Source organism: Sus scrofa, chromosome 5 (genome assembly GCF_000003025.6).
Source record: "Sus scrofa isolate TJ Tabasco breed Duroc chromosome 5, Sscrofa11.1, whole genome shotgun sequence".
In the NCBI taxonomy this organism is placed as follows: Eukaryota; Metazoa; Chordata; class Mammalia; order Artiodactyla; family Suidae; genus Sus; species Sus scrofa.
Window position 1 is genome coordinate 91673690 of NC_010447.5, and position 16412 is coordinate 91690101.

At 36.6% G+C, this 16412-nt stretch overlaps 1 protein-coding gene across 1 annotated transcript in view; it reads left to right on the top strand.

The window, feature by feature from the left end:
- DCN (decorin) overlaps positions 4912-16412 on the top strand; it is a 35325-nt gene continuing 23824 nt past the window's right edge. Inside the window, 3 exon segments of the mRNA NM_213920.1 lie at positions 4912-5083; positions 8936-9106; positions 9109-9181. Of these exon segments, the coding sequence (NP_999085.1) occupies positions 8969-9106; positions 9109-9181 (211 nt within the window). The 5' untranslated portion in view covers positions 4912-5083; positions 8936-8968.

A 16412-nucleotide genomic window follows, 5' to 3' on the forward strand; every position in this document is an offset into this window, starting at 1 on the left:
TGATTTTATGTTTTCTCCATATGCGCACTAAAGTCATTATCAAGACTACAGATTATTTTAGTACCTTAAAAGTCAAACTCCAATAAAATGGTTAATTTGTTTGATTTTTGCAGCCATCAAGAGCTTTAGTTAATCATTTCTGTTTGTTGCTCTTTTCCATTTAAACAATGTTCTCCTTGGAGATAAAGATGCAAGCAAAGAAGTAACTCTTTTCTTGCCATTGCTTACATGACAAAAGCAGTGGATTAGAGCGGTAAAGAGAAGAGTGGGTGAAGTACATCGCTTCTTCAGTCCTTAGTTCCAGGTTTTTAAAATTGATTATGAATATTAATTATGATATGCTTAACTGATAGCGGTATCATGAATCTTAACTGAGATAATGAATTTAAAGAACACACCACATGTGGTTGCCAAGGGGGTGTGGGGAGGGAGTGGGATGGATGGGAGTTTGCCCATCATTCTAAATGCAAAGTGTTGCATTTAGAATGGATGGGCAATGAGGTCCTACTGTGTAACACTGGGAACTGTGTGCAATCTCTTGGGATAGAACACGCATGGGTGATAATATGACCCAGTCATATATAGGTATGACTGGGTCACTTTGTTGTATAGCAGAAATTGGCACAACATTGTAAATCAATTATACTTTAGTAAAAAAAAATTTTTAAAGAAAAAAATACACCACAGTCTCTGGCACAGAATAGTGACCCTATATTTTTGCCATGCTCATCTTCTTGTTACTAAGTTATAAGTTATTAATACTTCAAGACTAAAGCAATAGCCTCCTAACTAGTTCCTTTGATTCCAGTTTCACCACCTGGCATATACTTGCTAGATTTGATTTGTTAAAACCTTTCTCTATTATTACCCAATTCAAGTACATTTGATGACATCCAGCTGCTAGCACAGGAACTTGGCACATATTCATCACGAAATGAATATCGGCTGAACAAATGAATGAATAAATAAATGCCCCATGGGAGACTTTCAAATCCTTCCCCAAGCAGACTCTATCCTCATTTCTTCCCTTATCTCCCTTTAGTAATTACCATAGACATGGAACATTCTTTTATTGTGTGACTTCCACATGTCAGACACTAGGGCAGTTGTTGAATATTCAGAGATAATAAATGAGCTCACAGCTTCTTTGAAGTGTCCTTATACGCCAAATTGATTTGTTTACTGTCGCTTACTTTCCCATTGCCAAAGTTATGACAGCACTACTCTCCCGCCCAAAAAGCTATCCCTTTACCGTCACACATTTTTCATCCCTCAGGATTCAGCTCAAACTACTGTGTTCTGCATAAACACTTACCTAACCTACCCATGTGTAAAGTGATCTCTCCCCTATTCCTCTCCTGACTTGCTAAGACAATTACCTTTAATTATATCATACTTCACTTAGGCAAGGAATTATACCGTACAGTACAAGTTCTCTGGTATTACAACTCTAAACGGTTATTTATATTTATCAATCTAGATCACAACGTCCTGGTGTTTCCAACTATATCCTTGTTGAGGTGATTTCTTGCATTGCTAGGCAGGCAGCATCTGAGACAAGGACACAGTGCAGTCTGCTTCCTTGACTAGAGAGTCCAAGGAAATGTTTGTAACAACCTCCACAAGCGTGGCAACAGCAGAAGCAGCAAGAAACACTCATACGTTGTTTGAGATGTATCAGGTGCAGTTTTAAATGCTTTATGTATTCATCTTTTTGTAAACCTCAGTATAAACCTATGATGTAAGTGTAGACACATTTTATAGATTAAAAAACTGAAAAACAGAGGTCACGTTACTTACGCAAGGCGCAAGGACACTGAACACAGTGGCAGTAGGTTGGAAGACTGGAGGCGTATGGGAAAGAAAGAAGATGCCCATAGTAATAGTTTTCTGCTACCAAAGTTTGGTAGCCATCCTGCATTCTTGGCTGTCCTGAATTCCACCCTAGCCGCCTTTAAGTTGGCGGAGGGAGAAAATCTGCCCAGGGTGGCAAGATAAAGAGCCAGACAACCTATTCCAGTCCCTGACCTTACTTTGAAGAGTTAGTCTGAGAAGAAACCAGTCCCATCATGTTTGTGAAGATAATCACTTGCTTCCAGACCTCTTGGAAAATAAAAAGGTGTTAGAAGGGGAACTTTCTAAGCTCTGGCATTCTTCACATCCTAGTATTCAGGTACAATTTAAATCACTTGCTGATGTCAGTGAGAAAGAGTGACAAGCCTTGAAATGAACTTGGACAACCCTGCTAACTAGTGGGTTGTCAGTAGAAATCACAGTTTAAGGGGTATTTAACAGCAGATGTGGTATGTGCTCTGAATTTAAATATTTGAAATAGCTAGACAGCAGCCAAGGTTTCTGTAAACCCTACCCCTGAACATTCCAAGCCAGGATAAGTTTCAGCTTTCCCTGCACAAGCATGGCTTCTAGCCTCAAAACTGTCGTCTTTCCCATTTGATTCCAAGAGACCTGAATTCTGATGACAGGCCCAGGCTGCTTGGTGATTTGCTGTATATAACTTTGTTGTGACTTAATGTTTTCTATCTAAAAGTGGGTATGACAACGTATGCAACAAATCTGATTAAAGGTACACATTTTAAATAAGGTGTATTTGGTAAAATCCTTGGGTTTTGGAGGTGAGAGTATTATTTGTTCCTGTACAAAGATAGTTCCAAAAAATTATAAAACTTGGTCACGGTTTTTAAACCAGTGCGCGCAGATGTGTTACCCAAGAATTTATATTGTTAATTTTCTATAACTTAAGAGTTTGATCTTTCCTATACTATAGTATAGTCACGGTAAACTAGATTAGGTTGGAGAGGGCTTGGGTATTTGTTTCTGCTGGGCTTCTTACTCGCTCTCTGAGCTTGGGCAGATCATTGGACTTCAGTTTTCTCATCTGTAAAATGGAAGTAGTAAAAATGATTTCTCTTGCCCAACTGAAGGGACTGCTGTGATACCCACCAGAAAACAAGAAAGGCTAACATTTGCAGAGAGCTGAATTTATCCAGGCTGTGTTCTGACTTAAATGCCTTATACCTTTTGCCTCATTTCGTCTTTATTCCAACAGTGTGACTTAGGTAATACTTTTTACCTATTTTACCATCATGAGACTAAGCTGAGTTATGTATGCTGAGTTCGTACAGCTTACGGCCACAGAGAAGAACCTGGATGGGAAACTTGCCCCACATGGTTCTACTTTATCAAAGTAAGATGACCTACCTATTAAGGTAACGTGTCTTCTCCTGCTGGCCTACTTCCCCTTCTTCTCCTTTAGCATCCTATGCCCCTTCTCCCTCTCCCCCCCAACAATTACTGCTATTATTCATCATATACACTACAGTCACTATAATAGGACTGGGTTTTGATAAGGAGTGGACCAGATTGAACAAAACAATAATCATCGTGTGATCCATAGCTAATGAACTGACTGTCCCCAGGCAATAGTCGCTCACCATGTGTTTCTTTAGACTTTATTACATACATTGACTGTGCTGGGTGCAGGGATTCTACAAATATGAAGAAGATGTGCTTTCTTCCTTGGGATGAGAAATGTACATGCGTAGCTATAATATGAAGAAGTGATTGCACATTATAAGAAAGAGATAAATATAAGAGGAGTTCAAGGGGAAAAAAAATTAATTGATTCCAGGTCAGGGGATCATGGATTTTGCACCAACATCCAGGAAAAATATTTGCCTTTTTCTAAACCATCAGACGAATGGGGCATGTGGTTATTAAATACCAGAAAGAGGAGTAGGGTAGGGTGTTAAAATTATGGAGACCAGGCTTGGAAAACAAGGCAAAGTATGATGTGATAGCACCCTTCCCCCTCCCTTAGCTAGGTACTCAAAAATTTAATTCCATCACGTTTGCTAAAGGCAAAAGTATATGTGCTGTAGAATTGTGTACTTAGTTGGCCAGAGGAGGAAAGGAGGGAGGTTGGAGGATGGGAGGGTTATCCTCTCATGTTTCACAGATGTTGATTTCAAGTTTCCACCTGGTAACAGCCTAGGGGCCAGGGCATAAAGATACAAGTCAAAACATAGAGACACACACAGAGAACTGACAGCATCCAGCAAGGGAATTTCAAAAACTCAAAAAAGCTTTCCCCTGGCTGAATAAATATCTTTCCTTGTATGTGCACTTTCTTCTATTTACTGAATTTGGAAAGAGCCATAGCCTTTTCTGTCTTTTCAAAGTTCTAGATTATATAAAAGCGTAGTCTATGAAATAAAAATTTTCATAAACAGGCTAAATTAAATTGTGACCAACTTCTAGTCTCTCTGTGTTTCATTTAAACACGTACACACACACATCACACACAACTGGTAGACAACAAGAAAGAGTACTATGAGTAGTGGAAGTAGTAAATGACACGCTTTTCATATAAAAGTATAGCTTTCTTCCAGGACACTTTAGAAATACGTTCAAAATATATAGAAAACCTCCATAGCGCAGTACTTGAATTTGCACAAACAGCCCAAGGCAATTTAGAATCCTTGATGACTACTCATTTATTTTCACAGACCACACTTAAAATGATTTCATTCCATTTGCCGGACTTACAGATCCTGAAAGCAAGAAAAACTGTCATTTTGGAAGTATGATAAATGTGATTTATAAACAAGACTGGAAAGGGTGGGTAAAGGAGTGGGGGTGGGGGTGGGGAAAGAAACCCTTTAGTTACAATTTTAGGGAAATGAATCCACACAATAAAACAAATTCCAAGTCGTTGCTCCACTACTATACTCCAGAAGCAGTTTAGAATCTTAAGCAGATGCAAGAGGAATAAAGCACTTAAATAGGGAGAAAAAAGACCGATAAAGTTTCTGGCTACAATACAAGAGACATATCATTACCATATGATCTAATGTGGGTGTCAGCCGGATTGCGTTCATTGAGGGAAACCTTATTTTTTAACTGTGCTATGGAGTAGAAGCAGGAGGTTTTCAACCTAGTGACAGTCAGAGCAGCACCTACCCCCTCCTTCTTTCCACACCTGCAAACTCTTGCTTGGGCTGAATATTTAGTGTAATTACATCTCAGCTTTGAGGGCTCCTGTGGCAAATCCCCGGATTAAAAGGTATGGTTTTCAATAATTGTCCTGAACTCTGCAACAGACTAATAAAACTTTGATCAAGTTGAGAAAAAGGAATTATTTGGTGAGAAAAAAAAAAAGAAAAAGAAAACTGTGCTAAACTTTGAGTAATCTTTATGCAGCATTTTAAACAAGAATTGCTTAAAAACAGAAACTAAATATTTGGTAAAATGATTGAATGTGTTGTTTCAGTTTTTTCTCTCTGTTCTTGCAAAGATGTTTCTTAAAGAAGCTATAACCTAACACCCAGACTGTCTTTATGGATGTATTTTGTATTTGTACTAATTAAATGTTTAGCTCTTTAGGAAATGTTTATAGAAAAGTATTCTAGACTAACATACTACTCATCGTTGGATTATATTATTTAAGGATTGATTTTCCTCCTGAATTCTTGTATACTTTAAGAACTTTTAAAAGCTCAGGGAAGTGAACTCTGGTGATTAACTGTAAGAAGTCTAATGCATGTTTCTTCAACCTAGAAAATAAGAAATTATCACCAGAGAGGTGAAAATAAACACTGAAATATTTATGCTGATTATTAAAGACCTAAAATAATCTCACGTTTAGCTGCATAACTCCTTAAAGGTTAAGCAGAGACCCTGCCAGCATTTTTGCTGCAAATGAAATTTTATTTTAGGATATGTTCACTATAAAATGAAAGTGTGGATTATCTTTCTTTCTAATTTCAAAACAGGGTAATATGATGACCACTGGTTAAGTGGACTCCCAGTGATGTAAATATTTGTGGCTTTTTCTTTGAATTGCTATTTTGACCGGAAAAATAATCAAATGCCTCCTACAGTAGCCCTTACTTATGGATGAATGCTGCTTTGATTGTTTATTTAAAATTACATTACTATTATTGAGATTTTTTTTCATTCACTCAGTGCTGGGGGATTTTAATTTGCTCTGTTTTTACAGCTTCACTTATCTCCTGAGGATTAAATTTTGACTTTGAAAGTCATACCAAAGGCATAAATGACATCATACAAATGTTGATCTGAATGATGTAGTTAATTTAAAGGAATGAAGTAGTTTGAGAAACTAGAAATGATTCTTTCTGATAGAATACTGATAAATTATGGCATGAGCTTTACTGGAGTAGTGAAATTCTTAGCAATCAGCATTTGAGAAAGAAGCATGCATGTTGAGGATACTTAAAACAGCTGAAATTTTAAAAGTATCTCATCTCAGTAATAGTTTCCTTGGTTTCTACAGGGGCAACGGCCGGGTTTTGTTTATTTTTCTGATTTATTAAGATAGGAAGGAAATGACTAAAGAAATCATCAGTATCAACAGCCCACATTAATTGTTTTAAGATGCTGAATCTTCAAGTGTTATGGCACGAATTTTAAAGAAGCTATTTCATGGAGGAATTTTTATAAAGTACCTGGACATGTTATTCTTTCCCAGGGCATTCAGGGTTAAAATGAACACACACACACACACACACACACACACACACACGCACACGAAAGGGATAAGTAGTGGAAGCTAAAAGCTGTCTGAGTTCAGCTTCACGGAAAAAGAATATCATGAAGAGAATCTGCACCATTTTAACCAGAGTAAACAAATATAAATGAAAATATTCCTCTGAGGTCATGTGAGTTGAGTTGGTAAACCAGGCATTTTCTGTTCTGCAGAAAAGATCAGAAAATGACATCTGCATTAATTCTGCTTGCTATTTATTAAATCTGCAATTACTTTGCTTCATGTTTCTCTAAAATTGTAAGACATTAAATATGCAAGGCTAGCAAACCTGTGGTAGACCGTAAACATTGCATTTTAATGTGAAACAGACAGAGAACCACTCCCTTCGAGCCAATCCAAGGGAACAAGGCCAAAACAATAGGGTCTCCTTTAAAAAGCAATGTGGTAACTGAGTGGGAATGGGTTTCTAAAGAAAACCTGATACTGAATTTAAAGGGGCAGTGCAAAGAATAATCTTTGTGGTATTATTTAAATGAAAGCCATAAACCTGTATTGCATATGTGCTGCCTTAGACATGCTTCAGTAATAATATAAACGAAGAATAAAAGTGTAAAAAAAAAATGTGAAAACATTTATTTCCCATCTGGTGGCTCTAGGCAAACATTTCCAGAAGATACCCTAAAGTGAGGGCATACAAAGAAGTTTTCTGTATACACTACAATTGGATCATGACTGAAAATAATCCTCTAATTCTAGTTATGAATGTACAACTTTAATATGAACTCTTGCAAGTATACAGTTCAAAGCAGAGATGATGAGACTAAAGATAATGCCTATAATGTGTTATGGGAATATGCTGGCAGCTTCCATGGGGTTTGAAAATATAACAACTCAAAAATAGACTGTCCTCTAATGATAAACTGCTTTTTGTAATTCTGACTTACTTCATTTACTTCAGCCAACGAAACCCACCTACTCAATAACATAGCTGTCTGTATATATCTATGTGCTTGTTGAATGAGTGGATAAATACTGTACAGATGTGTTGAAACCCTACTTTTTGTTTGTCTGTTCACAAAATATTCCTATTGGGAAAACTGGATAACACATAAATCATACAAAAATCAGATGAAATTTTCCATGCAAGTTTTTTGGTTTATGAAAGGGTTTAGTTTGAGAAACTAGCAATAGATTTATTTTAAAAACTGAATCTTGCTTATTCCAAGTTGAGATTTTCAATGTAATATCTTTCTTATGCTATAAATGTGATATTGAAAACAGATAATTGTATGATTAAAAATTAAGACATTGGTTGCCCGGAACAAACGGAATAACTCGTATTGTTAATACATTGATAGTCAATTGAGTCATTTATGCACAAAATATTGTGCAAGGTCTGGGTACAGAACAAAGAATAATAAGACACGCCCTGAAGGAGTACATCTTCTAGTGGGGGGGGCAAACTAAGCACGCAAAACAAATTACAATATAATGTGATAAGTTCTTTAAAAGAGGTAAGAGCAACGTGCTTCGGGAGCACAGAAGAGGGGGAAAGCAGCATCCTGCCTGGATGAGCCAGGGAGTACACAAAGGAAGCCCATTATCTCATTTAGTCTTCAGGACACTCTTACAAGGTATGTATTTTAAATGGCCCTGAGCTCTGTGTGTCAGAGTTGAGGTGGGGACTGGGAGCAGAGAGGAAACAGAGGGAAATATGGCTTGAAACATCAGTGGGTATCAAATTATGAATGGTCTTATATGCAGAAAAAAAAGGGGCCGTGGATCTTATTGGCAAGCCGTGAGAAGTCAACAAAGGCTTTGCAGGAGAAAATTAACACAATGACTTAGTTTTTAGCAGATGACTTGGGCAGCAGAGTGAAAGATGACCTGGAGTAGAGGAAGTATTCAAGGCTGAGACCATTTGGAAGCTCTTGTTTAGGGAGTGATGAGAAGGGTCTGGACCAAGATAAATACAGTGGGATGGAGAAATGAGGTTGGCTTACAAAGATATTTCTGAAGAAGGAGTTGGAGATCTCTCATGTGTACAGACAAAACTGTAACTGTGGCATTGCTCATGTAGAGTGAGCATTGAAAATTCCAAAGTGATTTGTCATCATAACAATTTTTCAGGTGGCTTGAATGTATAATCCATGGTCTTTATTCAGCCCCAAATTCAACCAGGTAGATTTAAATAATATTGAAATTTCTCTTCATAAATAAATGTGTGATTTAGTCTCTAATGTACCTGATTACCTTCCAAATATATTTTTAAGGTTCTGTTTCCTAACAATAAATAAAATATTACTTTGTATGCTTTGCTCTTGTCCACTCTGCTGTGGGTGTTACATAAGAATAACACATGAACTAGGTCATGCTACTCTCCTAAACCTTTCGTTCGTTTTCTAGGTTCCTTGGTTGTGAAAATACATGAGATAAATCATGAAGGCAACTATCATCTTCCTCTTGCTTGCACAAGTTTCCTGGGCTGGACCATTTCAACAGAAAGGCTTATTTGACTTTATGCTAGAAGATGAGGCTTCTGGGATAGGCCCAGAAGACCGCTTTCCTGAAGTTCCTGATTAGAGCCTCTGGGACCCATGTGTCCCTTCCGCTGTCAATGCCATCTTCGAGTTGTCCAATGTTCTGATTTGGGTAAGTGGGATGTAGGCTCTCTTTACCTACCAGTTTTCTTTATTCATGAGAATGGCTTCCCTGGGAGTGTAGCATTTTCAGTTTTAACTTGTGCAATTGCAAATGTGAGAGACAGCGCCACCTAATGAGGAATAAGGGAAGCTGAGGAGGAGAGAAAGAAGCAGCTTTGAAGTTAGGAGACTTTTTTTCTTTCTTTTAAGTCAGGGCTTAATCACTTTGCAATCTTGGCCAAGTCGCTTTAAAAAACAAACAAAAGAGTTCCTGAGCTTCATGGCTCCCCTTCTGTAAAATAAAATCTCGCACAAAATAATATCTTTTGCTCTATGATTCCAAACTGATAGCTTATTTTAATTTGATGATTTGTTCTGATGAAATCTTACATATTAAGAAAATCTGGGTGATCTTTCTACTCTTGGCTTAGCCCAGATAACAGAGTTTGAACATTGCTAAATTGTCAAGTATGCAGAGTTATCAGAAGCAAAACAAGTAAGCTTTTAGAACTAAAATTTATCTTTCAAGTACCAAAATACTCCCTTAATCCCTGGGTCTTAATTTTGCCTCTACCTTTGGAATTTTGCAATGTAGCTGTTTTTATTCTTTGGAAAGTTTCAAAGGAAATCTTTATAACTAAGATATGGTGTAAATATTCAGTATAATCATGAAGCATATATCTTTAGCCTAACACAGTAAATACAGTTTGATTTATCATCTTTCAAGAAAAATTTGGTCTGGGAATTCCAAGAGCAATATACTCAGAAGATAAATCTCCAGAAAGTTTGAAGCCCCAGCAGTTGGGCCAAAGGGGAATGGATTTAGTTTACATGGCAGCTGATTCACATTCCTCTTTTCTTTTGGTTCGTTTTCTTGCTGGAAAGAAAAAACAAACAAACAAACAAACAAACAAAAACCCATAGTGCATTTCCTTATGGCAGAAACCCCATAGCTTAGTAGAGGACTTCTTTCAGAAATCCCATATGTAGTTAGAACATGCTTTCTAGGAGTCTTTTGCAGGAAAATTTGCCACTAACTCCTAGAGTGGGAATAAACTATATACAGGAACTCAGGAAAACATAAAACATGTTAAATAGCAACGACTGAAAATAAACACTTCAAGAAAGACTCTTCAATGCTTGACATTTAAACCCAAATAAAAAGTATACAGAAAGGCTTTGAAGAGGCTACAAGATAATTCCATTTAATTAATTAACTAACTCATTCATTCACTGAATATACTGAGATCCCACAATGGGTCAGATCTGTTCTTGGCCTTGGGGAGAAAGGGATGAGGAAGATAAATATGGTCCCAGTTCTTTTGGGTCTGATATTCTACTGGTGGTGATTACTGCTTTTTTGAATTGTATATTCTTGACAAGGGGGGTTAAATTACTATTAAATTCTACAGAAACTTTTATAGAATCTAGAGATTACCTCCATTACTGGTTTAGACAGGAAAATATTAAAAATATCTGAACAAGGGAATCACCATATGATGGATATACTAGTGATATAAAGTTTTCAAATGTTGCAAAAATGGTTGCATTCCTAAGTAATGTGATGCAAATTGAATGTCACTTTACCTGAGCACAAATTTAAAAGGATTCACAGGTATCCCCACTACATATATTATCAGCAATAATGAGTTGATATTTTTAAGAAAGTCTTGTCCAGTCACTTCAGCTGAAGTTTTATTTTTCTAAAAATATAGTCTTACTTTGATTTCATGATAAATAGTTCATAAATCTTGACTCTGATGAAAGCATTGGGGCAGTTTTCTAGTTGTCTATCATGAAAAAAAAAAAAAAAAAAATCCCATGTCTGTTGCCCAAACCTAAACAGAAAAACAGCCTTAGGACACATCAAGTTCATGGACATATATGTCTCATGATACAGTTTTTGGTTGTCCCTGTTACTGTTTTGTTTTGTTTATTTTGTGTTCTTTCCAGATATGAAAGTTTTCCATGTTAACTCTCTTTTCTAAGAGTCCAAAGTGTATATTAATCCTTTGGGCTCACTGATCTTATATAAAGAAGCAGTGGCTCAGATTGTAATAATGATTCATTTTGGGGAACCATATTTAAAGAGGACCACTGAGTTCCAATAAATGGTGGTCTCACCCAAGTTACTTTTAGACTTATTAATTCAAAGATGCATGTGTTTAAATATATAGTGTCCAAAAAATTTGGATAGATAGTTCTAAAACAGAAAATGCAGTTTTTAAAAGGAAAAGCAGTCCCCTTGCCTTTAAAGAAACATTTTCAACTCTATAGCCCCTGCTCACTTTATGATCATGACAAGCTGTTCAGAGCCTTGACATCTTCATCCGCAGAGAAATCACAGTCAGTTGTAGAGATGCTATCATCTGTGTGAGGTACCTGGCTCATAGTAGATGCTCCATGTGTTTTTTTCTACATGATGATTATGTGGAGTAAAAGATGGAAGAAACACAGGAAAAAAGCAAAGAAGGGGAAATGGGCAACCTCACTCATAGCAAAGGCAATGCAGTGTATTTTTTTTGTTCTAAGTTCTCTAGAGCTCTGAACATGAAACTTGAGTTATTATAACAAAGAAAACAATGCAGTGCACTTTGAGATGAGAATTGTGAATGTATCACAGACTAGTGTTTTCTTAAGAATTTTTCTTGCCAGAGCTTTTAATGAGCAGAGAGTAACCACAGTGTTGAAGACAGTAGTGCTTTATCATTTTATCTAAGCAATGTTTAATATAACAAACATTATTAAAATGTTTGGGTTCTTGCCACTAAGAAGTATTTCTGATGAGTTAAATAACATCACATTTTAAAATAGTTTCTTCAAAGCTAAGATATAAAGACTGTGAAACTGAAATTGAATAATTAGTGTATGGGAAAACCTGCCATGTTCAAGAAGATACATTGACTGTTTTAGTCCTCCTAGTTCCAACTTATCAGAACTATTATAATATGTTTTTCTAGAGCACAGGGGTTTGAAACACAAACATATTTTAGCCTGTCTAAGATAGTAATGAATTCTCCATTAATATTGGCCAATTTGGCTAAACGTGTAACTTATAATTTAAACCAGAATTTTATGAGACCCATATCTTCTTTTCTTTCTTCATCTATCCCCTTAAGGCAAAAAACTCACCCTTAATTATAGCATTTATAAAAATTAACAATATAAAAATAAATGTAGGATTAGCAAATTCAGCAACCTTTAGGTTTCCTTAAAATATAAACCCACAACATAACTCATTCTTGCCAGATCTTTAAAAAAATATCCTAATATTAATCCTGTGACTGGATGATTTGTTTTATGTGCTCAGTGTCTTAAAGAAAGACAGTTCCCTTACTCGTGTACTCTGGCTCAGCCATTCATCTTTGGGCCAGGTGTCACCAGGAAGCATTATTTCACATTGACTTTCCTCTCATCAAGTAAAAGCAGATCAAACCCTAACAGCTGAAATAAGCATAAGCAAAGGTTTCTGACTATGCTCCCAAATTGAAATAGGTATTGATACATTTCTTACAAACAAGTTTCAAAAGAATTGAGATGCCCTTTAAAAGGATTTAATAGTGGAAAGAACTTGAGTCACACCATTCAATACCTCTGAATTCAAGTCCTTCTTTATCATTTATTACCTTTAACCTTGAAACTTCTAAAACCTGTTTCTTCTCTGGGTAAATAGGACTATGTCTTATTTCATTAGAGAGGAATAGAAAATATTTGTAAAAATGTTTGTCATAGTATCTGTTATGTTCAGTTCACCATTGTAGACAAAGTCAACAAATAACATGTGGCTGTTTCTCATAATGTTCTTTATGTCTATATGAAACAGAGAAACACCAATAAGCATACGGCTTGCCAAGCTGGATACAAAATAGCACCTTCTCTCCCCTCCCCCTAAAGAAGGCGGTGTCACATCCAAATATAAATAGGCAATAATTAGAAAACTGTATAATTAGCCAAATAGAGTTCTCCAAACACTATTCCTTTGAACAAAATTGGTTTGGCTGAGTAGAGAACACAAAAGCATTTGGCTATTTTATAATTATAAATGACTCACAACCTGCATAGTTATCCCTCCAGAGATGATGCCAGAAGATGGAACATTTTAATTTGCCAAGGAAAGGTGTTATACATAACTAATAGTTCCTAAAATGTACCTCATAACGCCAAGGATATTTTAATTTTTAAAAATTTCAGGGAAATATATAGCCCTTTAAATTTCAAAGAGTTAGTTTTCCTCTTTTTAATTATTTTGCTTCAACTGGTGAAAATTTTGTCAGTGGACACCGCTTGGGACATAAATGCCACAGCTTGTCTCTTATTTGGGGAAATGAGTTTTCCAGAAGCAAATCTTACGCATGAGGTAAATGAACCATTAGACTTCTTCCATGAAATTATCCCAGAAGAATAAATTAGGGCTATTTGTAGAGGGAACAGAGAGAATGCTGGAAGCTCAGTTGCTTCCACAACTTATATCTGGCTTCACAGCAGCAGAGATGTGAGGTGACCCTCATTCAGAGTTTCAGATGCATTAAATGGGCATCTTTAAGGTGTGGTACAAGGAAGCGGTGCACAGAGCATGCTGTGGATTGGGTGGGGTGGAGTCTGACAAATCTCAGAAGCAGCAGGAGGAAAGCTCAGTTGGGATCCAGATAAACAAAGCCCCTGACTCAAGGGGTTACAGATGAGGAGAGAAAGAGGGGGGTCAGAGAAGGCCAAAGGAAGCATCTGTCTCCTTGACCTGACTGACAATAGACATATCCCTGGTTTCCTTCTCAGTCCCAGAAGGGAGAGAAAGGCAGCTGTGTGGGATCAAGGCATTAGGTTAGACTGCAGCTGTGGTGCATTCTCTTCTGGAAGATCATTCCTGGCTCCAGAGGACAGGATGAGAATAGGTTAGCCAGAATACTAATTTCCTGGATAAAAGAGGAAATGCAGGAGACCCTCTAATCTTAACTTTTCTCCGGCAAAAGAGTAGCAGGAAAATTATACATTTCCTGGAAAATAAGGATAAAGAAGAATTAACCCAGTTTGCCATCCAATCTCAATAAAAGGGAAAAAACCCTATAGCAGTTGCACTGTTAACACTCAAGATGCAATTAACCCTTGACTTAGTCTGAAGATTGCTTTGAGGCAATTTCTGCACCTTGTCTACTGTGCTCACACTGTCATCTATATTTGCCTTGATGATTCTATAATAATCAATTATAGCTACATGTATAATAATTATTCATTTTAATTACCTACTTAAATATCTAATTTCTCTACCAGAAGAAAAGCATGGTGATAATTTATCTCTTGGCCCTCCACTCAAAAATATGCTTTATACTTGGTAGGCAAATATCAATAAATACTTGATAAATGAGCAAATGAACATATGCAGGCATACTCTACAAATATCTTGATTGAGTGCATAACTCTACAAATATTCTTGATTCTATAAAGAGAGAAAGAGGATGGATATTGGCTGACTGGGAATTAGGAGTTGTGGAGCTGTGGAGTATCCTTTCTCATTCTTTCTTCAGGGTGGCTATAGAATCAGGAAGCTTAAACCTTTCTTAGGTTACTTGGAAAGAGAATTGAATTAAAGGGAAGATCTACTATTTCTGAATCCAACTGCCATTACAGGCAAAGCTGAAAAGCTTTTTGATGGAGCTGGGATGCCTACATATTATCTTGGTCATGTGCCAAAAGCTGAAATGTATCACTATTGTCCTAATTATTAAATTGAATACAGAAATATAAAAAAAAATGTTGGAAATCAACAATAAATCTTGGAGTTTGGACCCCTGCCACAGGGCAGAAACCACTAAAAAAAAAAAAAAAAAAAAAAAGCATGATGTTTTAGGACAGCCTGGCCTTTGTCCAACATGATGTTTACCAGATTGCTGAAATTTGCTAGCAGAGAGAACAATACTATTCATCACTGAGAAAACCAGAAAGAAAGTACAATTCTTTTGAGCCTTTATTTCAGAAATGATTTTCTGGTCATGTCTTAAGTAGAGTTTTATTCACTTTAATAAATAACCCTATTTTAAAGAAGATAAAATTTCCTTTCCTGAATTTAGAGGAGCAGCTAATTCAGTCTAACCCTGAAAATAATTGCATTTTAAAGGAAAATTTAAAATTATATTAAAGAATGCTCATTGAAAAATAATTACATTTGGGAAACTTCTTTGTTCCTGTTGCTTTTGCATAATAAATACTTCCTCAACACTTGGTGACTTAATAATTTTATTTTGTTCCTGATTTCAGGGAATTTGAACCAAGATCAGAAGGGCTACTCTCACTTCGGGTCTCTCATGCAGAGACTTGGTGTCTCTGCATTTGCAGTCAGGTGTTGCCTGAGGCCATAGCCATGGGGAGGCTGGCCCAGACTGGAGAGCCAAGATAGCTCACTCTCAGGACTGGCCCTTGGTGCTGCTGTTACCTGAGAGCTCAGCTCTTCCATCATCTGGAGAGCTTCAGGTGGCCTCTCCATCATAGTGGGAAGACTTTTTACATGGCTCCTCAATGCCCCAAGAGCAAGCATCCCAGAAGAACTGGGTAGCAGCTGAACAACCTTTTCTGACCCAACTTCAAAAGTCACTCTGTGTCCACCTTCAACACATCCCATTAGTTCAGAGACACATGATAAGGCCATGCCAGATTCAAAGGGAGGGAGATTTGATGCCATCTTTTGATGGGGTTGGACAATTGTGTTTTTAATAAGATCATGTAGGATGGTAGATATAATTAATGCCATCTTTGGAAAAGGCACGTATCTATGCACTCAAGTTATTTTTAAGTGAAATCAAGTTGATTTAGAGAGACACGCAGTCTGTAGGCAGAACGTGGTCCATCTCAAAAAGTACCTAAGTTATGATAGGCATTTCTAATGAGAAGTGTTAAGCGCAAGTCCTGTATTATATATACAAGGCCCATAAATGTTACCTGTCCCTATGAAGGTCATTATTTAACAACTGCAAACTACTTAAAAGATCAATTATATTCAAGTAAATTTACAAATTTACTTCGTAGTTACTTAAACTTTCTACTGTTGATTGTGAGAAAGACCTTGAATCATATACTTGTGACTTTTCTTCCCATTGCAGAATATCTTTTTTTAAACAAAAAAGATTAATTTACCTGATTAAGATTTCATTTAAATTGCCTAGTATCTTACTAAGGGAGGGCGGGAGGAAGGAAGGAAAGAAGGGAAAGAAAAGAACAATCTAATATACAAATTTGCAAGAGAGTAGGATTTG